At 32.7% G+C, this 13,315-nt stretch overlaps 3 protein-coding genes across 6 annotated transcripts; 1 reads left to right on the top strand and 2 right to left on the bottom strand.

Moving 5' to 3' along the window:
* Positions 1-1,786: 1,786 nt before the first annotated feature.
* On the top strand, positions 1,787-7,112 carry LOC145137141 (ABC transporter B family member 25, mitochondrial-like). Of its 2 annotated transcripts, none has more exons than XM_079071278.1 (19): positions 1,787-2,285; positions 2,532-2,753; positions 2,850-3,036; positions 3,150-3,255; positions 3,338-3,440; positions 3,527-3,634; positions 3,736-3,819; positions 3,922-3,982; positions 4,062-4,207; positions 4,295-4,411; positions 4,585-4,670; positions 4,754-4,842; positions 4,998-5,053; positions 5,658-5,738; positions 5,888-5,953; positions 6,062-6,154; positions 6,299-6,363; positions 6,456-6,591; positions 6,698-7,112. In XM_079071278.1, the coding sequence occupies exons 1-19, from the start codon at positions 1,992-1,994 to the stop codon at positions 6,836-6,838; spliced, it is 2,241 nt and encodes a 746-aa protein (XP_078927404.1). In that variant the 5' UTR covers positions 1,787-1,991; the 3' UTR covers positions 6,839-7,112. The 2 variants fall into 2 exon arrangements, with proteins under 2 accessions (XP_078927404.1, XP_078927405.1); XM_079071279.1 differs by having other exon boundaries at positions 2,535-2,753.
* A 259-nt stretch (positions 7,113-7,371) lies between these two features.
* CLE45 (CLAVATA3/ESR-RELATED 45) lies at positions 7,372-7,659 on the bottom strand. Its single transcript, XM_079073020.1, has one exon. It carries the CDS (start codon positions 7,657-7,659, stop codon positions 7,372-7,374), a length of 288 nt encoding a protein of 95 aa, XP_078929146.1.
* Positions 7,660-9,765: 2,106 nt separating this feature from the next.
* On the bottom strand, positions 9,766-12,893 carry VPS25 (E2F/DP family winged-helix DNA-binding domain-containing protein). Of its 3 annotated transcripts, none has more exons than XM_079074419.1 (7): positions 12,350-12,873; positions 12,049-12,134; positions 11,541-11,680; positions 11,082-11,135; positions 10,588-10,676; positions 10,435-10,510; positions 9,766-10,028 (listed from the first exon to the last, which is right to left on the bottom strand). In XM_079074419.1, exons 2-7 carry the CDS (start codon positions 12,105-12,107, stop codon positions 9,895-9,897), a joined length of 552 nt encoding a protein of 183 aa, XP_078930545.1. In that variant the 5' UTR covers positions 12,108-12,134; positions 12,350-12,873; the 3' UTR covers positions 9,766-9,894. The 3 variants fall into 3 exon arrangements, with proteins under 3 accessions (XP_078930545.1, XP_078930546.1, XP_078930547.1); XM_079074420.1 differs by having other exon boundaries at positions 9,766-10,016; positions 12,350-12,820; XM_079074421.1 differs by lacking the exon at positions 11,082-11,135 and having other exon boundaries at positions 12,350-12,893.
* Between the last annotated feature and the right edge of the window lie 422 nt (positions 12,894-13,315).

Here is a 13,315-nt window from a genome sequence, read left to right on the forward strand (position 1 = left end):
CTACGATATGGTAAACAATTCAAACACAAGAGGTTTTGGTTATGACCCCGAAAAGCATTGCGTTACTGCTGAGGATCGGGTATGGGAGGCGTACCTAGAGGTACATAAATAAGCGATTGGATGGAAACACAAAACATTTCTTTATTATGAAGATATTTGCATTGCTTTTGGAAAAGACAGAGCTTTTTAAGGAAATAGAGCTAGAGATTTCATTAAGATAGAACAAGATGTGAACTTAGAAGAAGAAACGCAAGATTCAAATGATGATTTTCTAGATTCAGAGGAAGTTAGCCGTGCAACATGATGAAAATTAACCAAGTGTCCGTTCCAAGAAGAGGAAAAATCGAAGCGACGAGGGGTTTAACAATGCGGTTGACTTAATTATAGAAAGTCTTAAAGAAATATCAAAGGACTTGAGTCATGGTTTTAAATTTGAAATGAAGATCGACGAGTTGAGTGAGAAGACCCCTTTCGAGATTTTAAAGATGAATTCAATAAGTCAACTTGAGAAATTCAAAGCTTTGACAATGATAAGAAGTGATCCCATTAATGTTCAATTTTTTTGGGAAATTGAAGAAGATGACAGAGAGGTTTGGGTAAAATACATTTTGGAAGGGTAATATTATCAATTAGGATGTTCATTGGATGTTGATTTGATATTTTGGATTTGTAAGTTTTTTGTTTTTTGTGTCTTCGATTGGGATGTAACTAAAGATTTTACGTTATGCTTTTATTTTTTTTCTTTTTCTTTCTGTAACAATATTATGATATGTAGTGAAGAAGGTGATATCTTTTAAGTTATTTTTTTGGGTAACATTATTAGGACGTGTATTGAAATGATTTTAAGTTATGAAGTGTTTTGCATTATTTTCGCATTATATTGGCAAGGACACTCAATTAATTAAATAAAATATTACTATTTTTATAATTTATATAATGTATATTTATATATAAGTTAAAAAAGAAAATAAAATTAAGCAAAATAAACAAAAAAAATGCAATTTTGTCATTTTATATGGATTTTAGTTCCAATTCTTATAATCAAATAGAATCTGAAATTAATTTCAATTTTATTTCATGCCAACCAAATAGGATATAAGATTGGATTCGAAATTTTGAAAATTCATTTTTCAATTTCAATCGATATGTATTGAACTTTTATTATCAATCGATTGTAATTCAACATTTGCGAACCAAACAACAATTTAGTTTTCTTTTTTAATTATGCATAAGATCTAATAAATAAAATACCAAACATATTTTTTAAATTAGGTGTGAAACCCGTATGTTATACGGGTTTGATAAAGCAAAAAATTAAATATGAAAGTTTAAACAAAAATTTATTTAAATTTGAAATTTTAAATTTGAAATTTAAAATTTAAAATGAAACATATTAAATACTATATGAGTATTAATTTTGTAATTTATTGGTTATTTTCAATTAAGACAATTATTAATTGAGGTGTAAATATGATTGTTAATTAAGAAAAAATAAAAAAAATGATTAAATGACAAATGGAAAAAACATTTAATCTAAAATACCAAAAAATGACATGTGTCAAAGTTAATGAGAGAGTGACATGTGACAAAATTATTTTCATTTATTAGGGAGGATATATATATATATATATATATATATATATATATATATATATATATATATATATATATATATATATATATATTCAAAATAATTGCTTTTAGTATTATTTGATCAAAATCAAAATGCTCGAAATTACCGTCTCCTTTCATTTTAATTTTACCTTTTAGCAATTTCAGTTTGTCCATTTCTTCAACGGATTGAATATTGCATACTTCAAACAAACCCTTTGAAGTCCCCGCCGGTGATCTCGCCGCCACGAATTCAATTTGCTGACAACTCTTTTCCCACACCCATTTAGGGTTCTACCCATTTTTTTAATCCAACGACGTGTTCACATCGTAGTCAACGACTTTTCAATCCAATGCCAGCTCCATTAAATTGAACATATATGCAATCAACGATGGCCACAAGGTGCATTAGGGCTCGTGAACTCATTCTTCGGACTACAACCAACAAGATGATGATGGGTTCGAGCCACAGCTGTAGTAGTAGTAGCATTTCTCGTTCACTCCTCCCACAAACTTTCATCAGTGGTTCACAGAGTTTCAGTAATCGTGTTTTAGTCAGACAGCTTGCCATCCAACCGCCAAATTCATGGGGTGGTTCAAGGAACTCTACGCGCTTTTTCAGACAATTAACTGCGTTTGTCTCGGATTTCTCCTCTATTCCCCCGAAAAAACCTGTAAGTTTGTGCGTTTACGTTTGATATTGATTATAAAGAATATCTTGGGCAGGAGGTTATTAAAATGTTGGTTGGTCATGGCGTTTGATGAAAATCGAATGTATCATAGCTTTTTTTGTAGTTAAATTAGTTTTCTGATGATTAATATTGAGTTAAAACACTTATTTATGCAAAAGAAAGTTGCACTTTTATGTTACAAAGTGAGTCATGTTTTAATTTGCTACTAATTTACATAATTGTAATTAGCAGGGTTCAGTGTCAAATGGGGTTGCTTCATTAACAACATCAAGCGGAGAACAAGGAACAAAGCAGAAAAAGGAAGATGATGAAAAGAATCTTGTTACAAAAGGGGATGAAATTAGTAACACCAAGATTCTTAGTACACTTGCAAAAATCTTGTGGATGAAAGATAACTTGGAGTTCAAGCTGCGAGTACTCACTGCCTTAGGTTTCTTGGTTGGTGCCAAGGTGAGTGTTCAGGGCCATGCTGGCGGGTCTATCCAGACCCTATTGACCCGACCCAAAAGTTTACATTTTTTTTGACCCATACCCATTTTGTTTCAGGTAATGAATGTTCAAGTTCCATTCTTGTTCAAGCTAGCTGTTGATTGGCTAACAACAGCAACAGGGAATCCTACTTCAATTGCAGAGTTTGCAGCTTCTAATCCAACAGCTTTAGCTGTTTTTGTGAGTCCTGCAGCTGTGTTGATTGGTTATGGTATAGCAAGAACAGGGGCTTCTGCTTTCAACGGTACTTCACTATGAAGTAATTGCTTATGCTTGTCTTCACATTTATATATATCTAAAAAATTATATCTAATAATAAAACAAACTATGAATGTATGTTGCTATGTTTTGCTCCAGAATTGAGAACTGCAGTGTTTTCAAAGGTGGCACTTCGGACCATTAGATCAGTTTCAAGGAAAGTATTTGCACATTTGCATGAACTTGATCTACGATATCATCTAAGGTATATTATAAAAACCATAAATGTAACATTATTATAAAAACCTATTAGTGGATTTGCTTCTTATTGATATTTTTGTTTGCAGTCGAGAAACTGGGGCTTTAAATCGGATTATTGATCGTGGTAGTCGAGCTATTAATTTCATCCTTTCAGCCATGGTATTCAATGTTGTTCCAACAGTATTAGAGGTAACCTTTCTTTATCTATGCAATAATGGTTTAATCACTATAGAAAATAGTTAAAATGGTGAAAATACTCTAACATGTGTTTTCAGATTGTGATGGTAGGAGGTATTCTTGCGTACAAATTTGGATCAGTGTTTGCATTGATTACATCTTTGTCTGTTGCTGCATACGTTGCCTTCACTTTGACTATAACACAAGTATGCCTTTTTTTTATTATGAAATTGCCTTTTAAGTTTTAAAGAAAGTTGAGAGAAGAATATGTCACTTATGTGAACTTTTCTATATTTTCATTTTCTAGTGGAGAACTAAATTCAGGAAGATTATGAACAAAGCTGACAATGATGCAAGCACAAGGGCAATCGATTCTCTTATAAATTATGAGGTGAGGAGTACTTGTGCAAGTATAATATATTAATATGTAAGATCACATTTTACCTTTCGTTATTTGTCCTTTATCTTACAACTTTTTTTTTTTCTCTTTTAGACTGTGAAGTATTTCAACAATGAGCAGTTTGAAGCTGATGAGTATGATAAGTATTTAAAGAGTAAGTAGTTTTTCTTTCCTCACACAAATTTATTTATGTGAAAAGGGTAAAAAATTAAGTTTTATAATGTTTACCTCAGGGTATGAAGATGCTGCCTTGAAGACACAACGTAGTCTTGCTATTTTAAACTTTGGTCAAAGTTTAGTATTCAGTACTGCTCTTTCGGCTGCTATGGTGTTGACTTCAAATGGCATATTGAATGGTCAAATGACTGTTGGTGATCTGGTATTATACGTTTTTGAGTCTCATTTAATTCTGACAAATATAATTTATGAAGTGGTGTTATAAACTATGGATTGAGATTATGCACAGGTTATGGTGAATGGGCTCTTATTCCAACTGTCTCTTCCTCTCAATTTCCTTGGAAGTGTGTATCGTGAAACTGTGCAGAGTCTTGTTGACATGAAATCCATGTTTCAGCTGCTTGAGGTACTTCCATTTCCATAGATTTAAGTGTTTTATTGTTATTTTATATATGCAAGAAACAGCAATGTACTTTTCCTATATTTCATATAAATCGGAACCTATGTGATAAATATGTCAGTAAAGAAGAATATATATATATATATATATATATATATATATATATTTTGAATGTACAGGAGAAGGCGGAAGTGGGAAATGCAGATGATGCAAAGCCTTTAAAGTTAGGAGGAGGTAGCATTGAATTTGAAGATGTTCATTTCAGGTAATAAGTAATCATTGATAAAAGGTAATTATTTTTGGATTTAAGTTGCTGATATGTGGTCTGGTCTGGTGTGGTTATTTTAGTTATCTACCAGAAAGAAAGATTCTTGATGGGATATCTTTTGTGGTTCCATCTGGGAAAAGTGTGGCTATTGTTGGAACTAGTGGCAGTGGTAAACTTTCTCATCTCATCTCATCTGCTCCCTTTTTTTTTTTTTTTTTTTTTTAAATGTACATGTAGTTAGTGATGGTAGTACAATTAGGCTTCAAAATCATATATATTGATTTTTTTTGCATCAAGTCACGTTTCTTATATATAAATGTGCAGGTAAATCAACTGTCCTTAGGATGATATTCAGGTTCTTTGACACCAATTCTGGCACGGTAACTGATTATTTTTTCATTAATATATTATGCATCATGCAAATGTCAATCTTACAACCCACCCCAGTTTATGTTTATGTTATTTTATGGTTTTATTGATTCATGGGATAATGGTAATGGGAATGAGCTGTTACATTCCATGATGATGTGATGTTTGGTTTGCCTGTAGGAACTGGAATATATTTCATATTTTGTGCCAAATACAATATATAATTTTTAACTCTACTATATACATTATTTAATTTTTTTTTTACTTACAAAAATACCAAATTAACATTAAAAAAAATGAAATTATAATAAAAAATATACTTTCTAATTATATTTACAGAAAAGACATGTTCTATTAAAAATTTACTTAAATAAGAAATTGGGTACTGTTGCAGTTTTTTATTCCATTCCATAAAAAACACTCTCGAAAGAGTGAAAATTAACAAATAAGGGATCGCATTTCTTCAAAGTGGTCTATTCCATTCCATTTTTTTTTTCTTCATTCAATGGAATAAATAATTCCATTCCTTTGTCAAAGGATTTAGTCACACCTAACTTACTACTTATTAGGTATATAATATCTGAAAGTATTAAGACTTTCCTATATATATGACAGGTGAGGGTAGATGGTCAAGATGTACGAAAAGTTACGCTCGAAAGCCTTAGAAAATATATTGGCGTGGTCCCGCAGGATACGGTAAGTTCAAGAAAGATCACATCACACACCTTTTTTTTTTGACTTATATATTCAAGTTTTCAGTTGTTAAGTTATTTACATTTGTGTTGAAGTCTTTAAGTGAGCATAGCATGATTGAAGCACCCTTGCCTTTGTTTCTTTGAGCACAGGTATTATTCAACGATACAATTTTTCACAACATCCATTATGGTCGTCTTTCAGCTACACCTGAAGAGGTTGTTAACATAACGCCTTGCCTTGCCTTCCTTTCTGACTTAATAGTATTAGTCATTTTGATTTTGATTTTTGACCAACCAATTTAATTGACTTGATGGTTAATGCAGGTGTATGATGCTGCTCGAAAAGCAGCAATTCATGACACTATTATGAACTTCCCCCAAAAATACTCCACTCTAGTTGGTGAACGTGGTCTCAAGGTAATTATTAACTTTGATTATGTTATGTTGCTCCATTGGTCTTCTATGCGACAACCATATTAAAGTATGATGAGTGGATAACTTAAAATACACAACATGAACATAAATAATGTGTTTGTTTTTCATATTCTTAATTGTTAACAGCTTAGTGGGGGTGAGAAACAAAGAGTGGCTCTGGCTCGTGCCTTCCTGAAAGCTCCTCCTATTTTGTAAGTCTCCATCACTTTTCAACTGTAATTGTAAATGATTTTATTATTATTATTATTATTATTATTATTACTATAACATTTGATTGACACAGGCTGTGTGATGAAGCAACAAGTGCTCTGGATAGCACAACAGAGGCAGAGATACTGACGGCATTAAGGTCACTTGCCAATAACCGAACAGCAGTCTTTGTTGCTCATAGGCTTACAACTGCAATGCAGTGCGACCAGGCAACCCCCCCTCCCCCTCCCCTTCTTTTTATTTTTTTTTTCAAAAAGAAAAAAAAAACCATTTTCTTATGTTATCAGTACATAAATAAATATTTGTTTGATTCAGATTATTGTGCTGGAGAACGGGAGGGTGGTGGAGCAGGGTGCTCATGAAGCTCTGTTGTCAAATGGTGGTAGATATTCACAACTCTGGTCACAGCAAAACAACACAGTTGATGCTCTTGATGCAGCTATCCCATCAAATTAGATTACAAGCTTAAATTATTATTATTCTTCATGTTGATGGATTTTTGTTTCTTTAAAAAACAAAAAACATACCTAGTCAAATCATTTTTCAGCTACTTGTATAGTTTTTCTTGTGTTAATGTTGATGGCTGTGTCATACGTTGTGTAAATCTTCTCCAGTTTTACTTTTACAATATCCATCCAATTTGTTTCAACTGAGCCACATAACGAGTGCAAGTGTTTATAGCTTTTATTTAAGATTGCATTACAGTGTAATGGCAGATATGTTGGTAGCAGATCAAGTGAAAGTTGTACTTGCTTGAAGGAGATGTTAGATAATACCTTTGTGTATTTAAAAATTAAAACTCTCAACATCAAAACGCAAGCACTTCTCTTAATTCCAAAAAAATAAAAATAAAAACTGATTATGCACAATGCTAAGTAGTAAAACATCATAAAACAAAATAGAAATAACATTTATAGATTCACATGACCTGTTTTCAACTTCTTCCATCTTCATATAATTAATCTCTTCCCTAAGTTGTCTTCAAAACATCAAGCTCGATTGTGGATGGGGTCTGACCCTTTCCTAACTGTTCTTTTGCTTGATTGACAACGACTGAATTTCTTGTTTACAGCTTCCTCAGATGATGGATTTCTTTTAAGATCATCCATGTCAATTACTGCCTTAAGCATGCGATGATTCATCACTATTCCATGGTCTTCCTTTATGAATCTTAGTTCAAACCCTACACTTCTGATGCCAGAAACCGTATACGGTTCAACTGCTAATATCCCAATGCAGGTAACAAATATGAATAGTTTATGACTACCAAGAATCATAGTTCATATGTAACCGAGATAAGTGGTAAGAGAGTGTGTTTCCTTTAAAACAAGTAAGACTGATAGCTTAGTCTTACATGTGTACATCTAATACAAGGATTTATATATACAATAAATGAGGTGTAGGACCCACGTGGCATAGAAGAAGTTCCAGATTTATTCCAATCATAAGCCTTCAATCTATAAGCAGAATAAAGAAAGTAAAAGAATCTGACTAGGATGAATAAAGGAAAATGGAACAGTACCCTTGAGAAGCTAAGCATCTTTTTCCTTCCTCTTTGCTTTTGTCTACTAATGAAAGACCAAACCATTAACCATTGTCTCCAACTCCATCATATATATCTTGCCACATCAGCATACCCATGTGGCAATATGAAGGGTATTTTGGTATTATTACTTTTGCTTAGTTAGTAAGAAAAGAGAGACATGAGCAGCAAAACACCAAATAGGCCTTGTGCTTGGCTAGTCGGAAAGAAGAACAGTGAAAAAGCATTAAAAAAATTAGACAAACTTATAAAAAAACATATACTTTATGCGCTTTGAAGATCTCACTTTAGCATTCCAAGCTCTGTTTCCCATGCAACAAAAAGAACAGTCTCGGTTTTTTGTGCTAAATGTGTTTCTTTGCTTTTCTTTATTTTGCTCTCATTCAAAACTAATCGTGCTCTCTCTCTCTCTCTCTCATCATCATCATCAAGGTGGAACATTCTAATTAAAGCTCATGTTTTTATGCTTTATCGATCGGATTTGATGGGTTTCAAGATCAAAGGGAAGATGATAATTGTTTATTGATCTGATCTCAATAAGGATAATAAAGATTTTGGTAAGGGTACATAAAAGTTAGATTCAAATGTGATGTACTTATTAGATACACTTGCTTCCTCACTTAAAGTAGAATATAATGTCATGATCTGAATCTTTAGCATTTTATACTAGTTATATAAATAGAAGCTCATAATTCAAAAAACTTGTGAGATATTGGCTTTGCAGCTTGTAGATTCTCTCAAGCCTGGTCTTAAAGAAATTGCTTTTGTTAACTTTAGTGCAAATTTTGGGTCCATTATCAAGTTATGCATCAAAATTCAAAATACTCTCCACAATTATAAGCAAATAATTAAAAGAGAAATAGAAAATGAATATTCAGGGTCTATTATAAATTCATAGTACAACTATCAATGCAATGAGTACTCCCTATAATGGATTTATGGAGATGGGACACAAGTTGTTGCAAGTTCAATGGTTTTATGTAAATTGGAATTTGATTCAAAATTTATGCTAAAAGGGGGGTGAAGGTATTTTTGCAAGACGGCAATAGGAATGTCAGTTTTATGCTAAAGATGAATGCTTTATTGGTTACTTTAAATATTATTCCCCGATATTATAGTTATACTACCACCATTTATTCTATATGTTTTATAAAAGCAAGATAAGAAAAGTTAGATATGTGACATAAGACCGATAGAGAGAGAGAGAGAGAGAGAGAGAGAGAGAGAGAGATATACTGTGGCAAATATAGAATTGAGACTGGAATTCAAGATCTCTGATAACTTTTTATTGCTTGAAAATCTAAACATAAGTTTTTTAGACGCTTACTATTATCCAAAGGCCTTCGCAAAAACTTTATGCAAAACAAGCAATCTATCACAAGCTCAACTTGCTATTATGGCCCCACCCCAACACCAGTTTCATTTGGTAAATAGCGGCTCAATTTTCATTTTGTCCACTAAAATAAACCCAACTTCTCTACCATTATAAAAGGCAAATTATGTGGAATAGCAACCTACTTTCCTCTTGCTACTAAGAGATTTAATGTATAAAAGCAAAAGCAATGTATTTTTATATCTTTACCCATAATAGCAACCTACTTGCTTTTTCTTTTACCGATAAAAGCAGCCTGCTTTACTTATTACCTATAACATCAAAGTACTTAATATTTTTTTACCCATGATAACAACGCACTTACATCCCTAAAAATACAATATGAGCAATGCACTTCATTTTTTATGTATCACAGAAATGTGTAAATAAATGTTAAGTATATTGCTATTAAGGGTAAAAAACAAAGTACATTGCCTATATTGGTAAAAAGAGTAAAACATGTGGCTATTTCCTACAATTTGCCTCATTATAAAAAACAAAATACAATAACTGTGTCATCTTTTTTCCATCACAAAGATGATCCAATCCAGCATATAATAAGTGTTGCAAAAAGAAATGTAATGATTGAAGTACAAATCAAACAGAAAATTTTACGCCCTCATCATCTGTTGAAGTTCCCTTGAAGATTGCAAGTTTTCCTTTGTTTTCCAGAAGTTTAAGTGCCCTCACTAGAACAGTTCGCTCCATTCCATGGATATCTGAGATACTTTCTAATCTTTTTTTAGAACGATTGATTTGAATTTTTTTTAATCCGAGTAAATTTACATTTTTGTCCCTAGATGTAGCCGGTTTTTGCAATTTTGGTCCCAAAAAGTTTTATCATGCAATTTTGGTCCGTATTTGAGGTCCTTGTACGCTTTTGGTCCCTGTTCCAAGTGACGTGACTATTTTTGGTCCCTGAATATAGCTAATTTTTTTTGCCAAATTTGTCCCAATAAAATAGTTACTTTACTTGGGAACAAGAACAAAAATGTTACAAGGATCTCAAATAAGGACCGAAATTGCAAGAGAAATTTTTTTGGAACCAAAATTGAAAAAATCAGCTATAATTAGGGACCGAAGATGTAAGATAGTCTTTAAATTATTTTTGCAAAAATAAATGGTTAGAGAAATTACCTGTTCCACGTGACTCAATCCCTGAACGTATTTCCTCAATTGTCATTACACTGTCCTCTAATCCATTCTCCTTAACCTAATAAATCGATAATCATTTAAAAAAAAAAAACATCCACTTACTTTGATAAATGAAAAGAATAGCATAGTACATACAAAGCGTAAGATGAGGTCAGCCCAATCTTTTATACGATGCCATAAGATAAGACATTGCCTATGACTCTTGTCCATCCATTCTGCACGTCCTGTTAGGATATTGACATTTCAAACAGTCAAGACATGACATGACATGACAGAACAGTGCCTCAGACTGTGACTGTGACTACAGTCTAAGACCGGTGTCAATGAGAAAATGGTGATAGTTTGTGCCACCCAAAAAAGGTGGGGCAAGGATTCACTCTCAATCTAACGTGTGTGCAAAAGACATAAATGCCCTTCTCTTCTCCGTCATTGAAAATAGCCCTAGAAAGCTTGTCCAATACATTGTTGTCCCGACTCCCGTGTAACAAACACAGCCTAAATTCCTTACTAGTTTTACATATTATATTTATAATTTAAAGAAAAAAAAATAACTATTGTTGAATATGTGTGACTAGGAATCCTAACAAAAAAGGGATAAAGAAAATCAAGAAAGTAAAATGGACACGGACCATCCAAGACTATGGCTGACAGGAAAGCTTCTCTTGCTTCATGATTCAGAGACCCTGCACTACCACATTCAAAACTTATTCACCACTACAGTTGAATAAATCAATCATAGATAATTTCATCTAATTTTAGTAATTTTGTCAAATCATTTCAACAATCAAGTTGATATCTTGTTTAAGACTACCACATTGAAGACAATGAAGCTTTGGTTTTTCCTTGGTTTTAAGGAAGCCATCAATGACATTTTGACAACTTGTCATATATAAGAATCATCAATGCTAATCACAAATACGAGAACACATGATACCAAAACACACACACACACACACTACAGTCTACAGCGTGCAAAAATGAGCCATGGAACAATAGTTTATTTGGAACATAAAACAAAGTACAATGGTATGGAAAGTCGAATATGCCTCCAAGGACTATTTGAACAAGTGAAAGAAGGGAGTGCTTACTTTCAATTGCAGGGTTGGAGAACAGGGGAAAGTCTTCTTCCAATCCAATTATAAATATCTTTTGTGTTCGACAATAATCAAGAATAAGTTCCTTCCATAGTTGTATTTGCTTCTCTCTTGTTTCTCTCACAGGCTGCAACCTGATGAAAGATGCAATGTAAATACAAAACTGATCCCAAACAGAGACCAAACCATGTCAATAGGGATTCTCAAGAAAATGCTCAAACCTAGTTACTGGATACCATTAACTTCAAAAAGGCAATAAACACTTATAATTTTTTTACGATAAACGGTTATCTTATCAGTTGTAGTGTAGCTTTTTCAATATCCAATTTGGGATTTCACGCATAATAGTTCTACTTGTCTAAGAAAGATCTTTGATATTTCTACCTTCAAAAGGCACATATTTTCTAACAATACAGGAACATTAGGCGATTTATAATTCTCCATATAGATGGCTAGAGTGAATTTAACAATAAACGTAGCTTGGAAAAAAGTAAGTCATTACGTAAAGTAGGGCGGATAATTAAAGAAGTGGGGCAACTTATGATCGCCAAGTGTCTGCATCGCTTGGTCAGAATTAACTCCGTAATCCTGCAGAAAAATCAAATATGATGCTTGTTGTTATTTAGAATTGAGAAAAACAAGTCCGATTTCTAAGTACGTAAGTCATATAATCCCTTAAACTCTAACTTCGCAAACGAAATCACAATCATGACTCATAGTGCCTTAAAGTACAAATCTCAATTTCACCACCAAAAGCAACAGAAGTCGTAAGGAGTGTAAGAAAGGAAATGTTAGGATCTTACGATAGCTTTAAGCGAGCAATCACAAATTGTGTTACTGTGAGCGTTCTGTTGCAGCACGATGATCAATTATATGTATCTAGACGAATCGGTTTGACCTAATTTCCCAGTAGAAAAGCTGTTTATGTGTTGGAGATACTGGTTATATCAGGTGACCTATGGATAGTTTTGGGTAAATATGACTGTTGGGTAATTGAACTTTCACAAATTAATTTAAATGGTCCTTAAGGTATTTTTCTTGCTTTTTAAGGGTACAAAGTACACATTGACCTGCTTAATTGGTGCTTGTTGTCTGATTTAACCGGTTCGTAGAACAAATCTAATTAAATCCATTATCTCCAACGCACCTTTTCCAAATCAAGATCAAAGAAAAACACAGTTTTTTGCGATTTTAGGAGCTTTGATCAGAACTCTCATTTTTTCTAGGTTCCGCTTTTGCTTACAGGAGATTAAAAAACAACAAGATATTCAAGAACAAAAGGAAAGAAACTCAATTTCATAGAGATTATGTAAGAACGGTAAAAGCTTGTGTTTTGCCCAACTCCAGTGCAAAATGGTTTCGTATAGTCGAATTTCTGGAAAATGGTAGATTGAGAAAGGCAAGGTCTTCAAGTGGAAAAATGATTATCTAAGACTTACTTGCGAAAAAAAAATAGACAAAACTCTAAGTTTTTTAGAGTTTTATTTTGAATCAACGGAGGAAGCCCATCGCCGAAAAATAGCATTTACCGATCTTTAAATTATAAACACAAAGCCCCAACCGGATCTCGGCCCAGAAAATCTAGTGACGTTTCAAAAAAATCCAACAACAAGTCCGCAAAAAATATGGAAATTAGGTTCTAGTGTTTTAATATTTAGGTTTTATTTGGTATGTTGTATGTTTTTTTAGTAATTTATGTTTTAATTTTTTGTGTTTTTTTTAAGTAATTTAGGATTTAAATTTGTGTGTTTTTAATTAATGTAATGTGT

The sequence above is a fragment of the Lactuca virosa genome, chromosome 9, assembly GCF_052849685.1.
Source record: "Lactuca virosa cultivar CGN04683 chromosome 9, Lactuca_virosa_CGN04683_v6, whole genome shotgun sequence".
In the NCBI taxonomy this organism is placed as follows: Eukaryota; Viridiplantae; Streptophyta; class Magnoliopsida; order Asterales; family Asteraceae; genus Lactuca; species Lactuca virosa.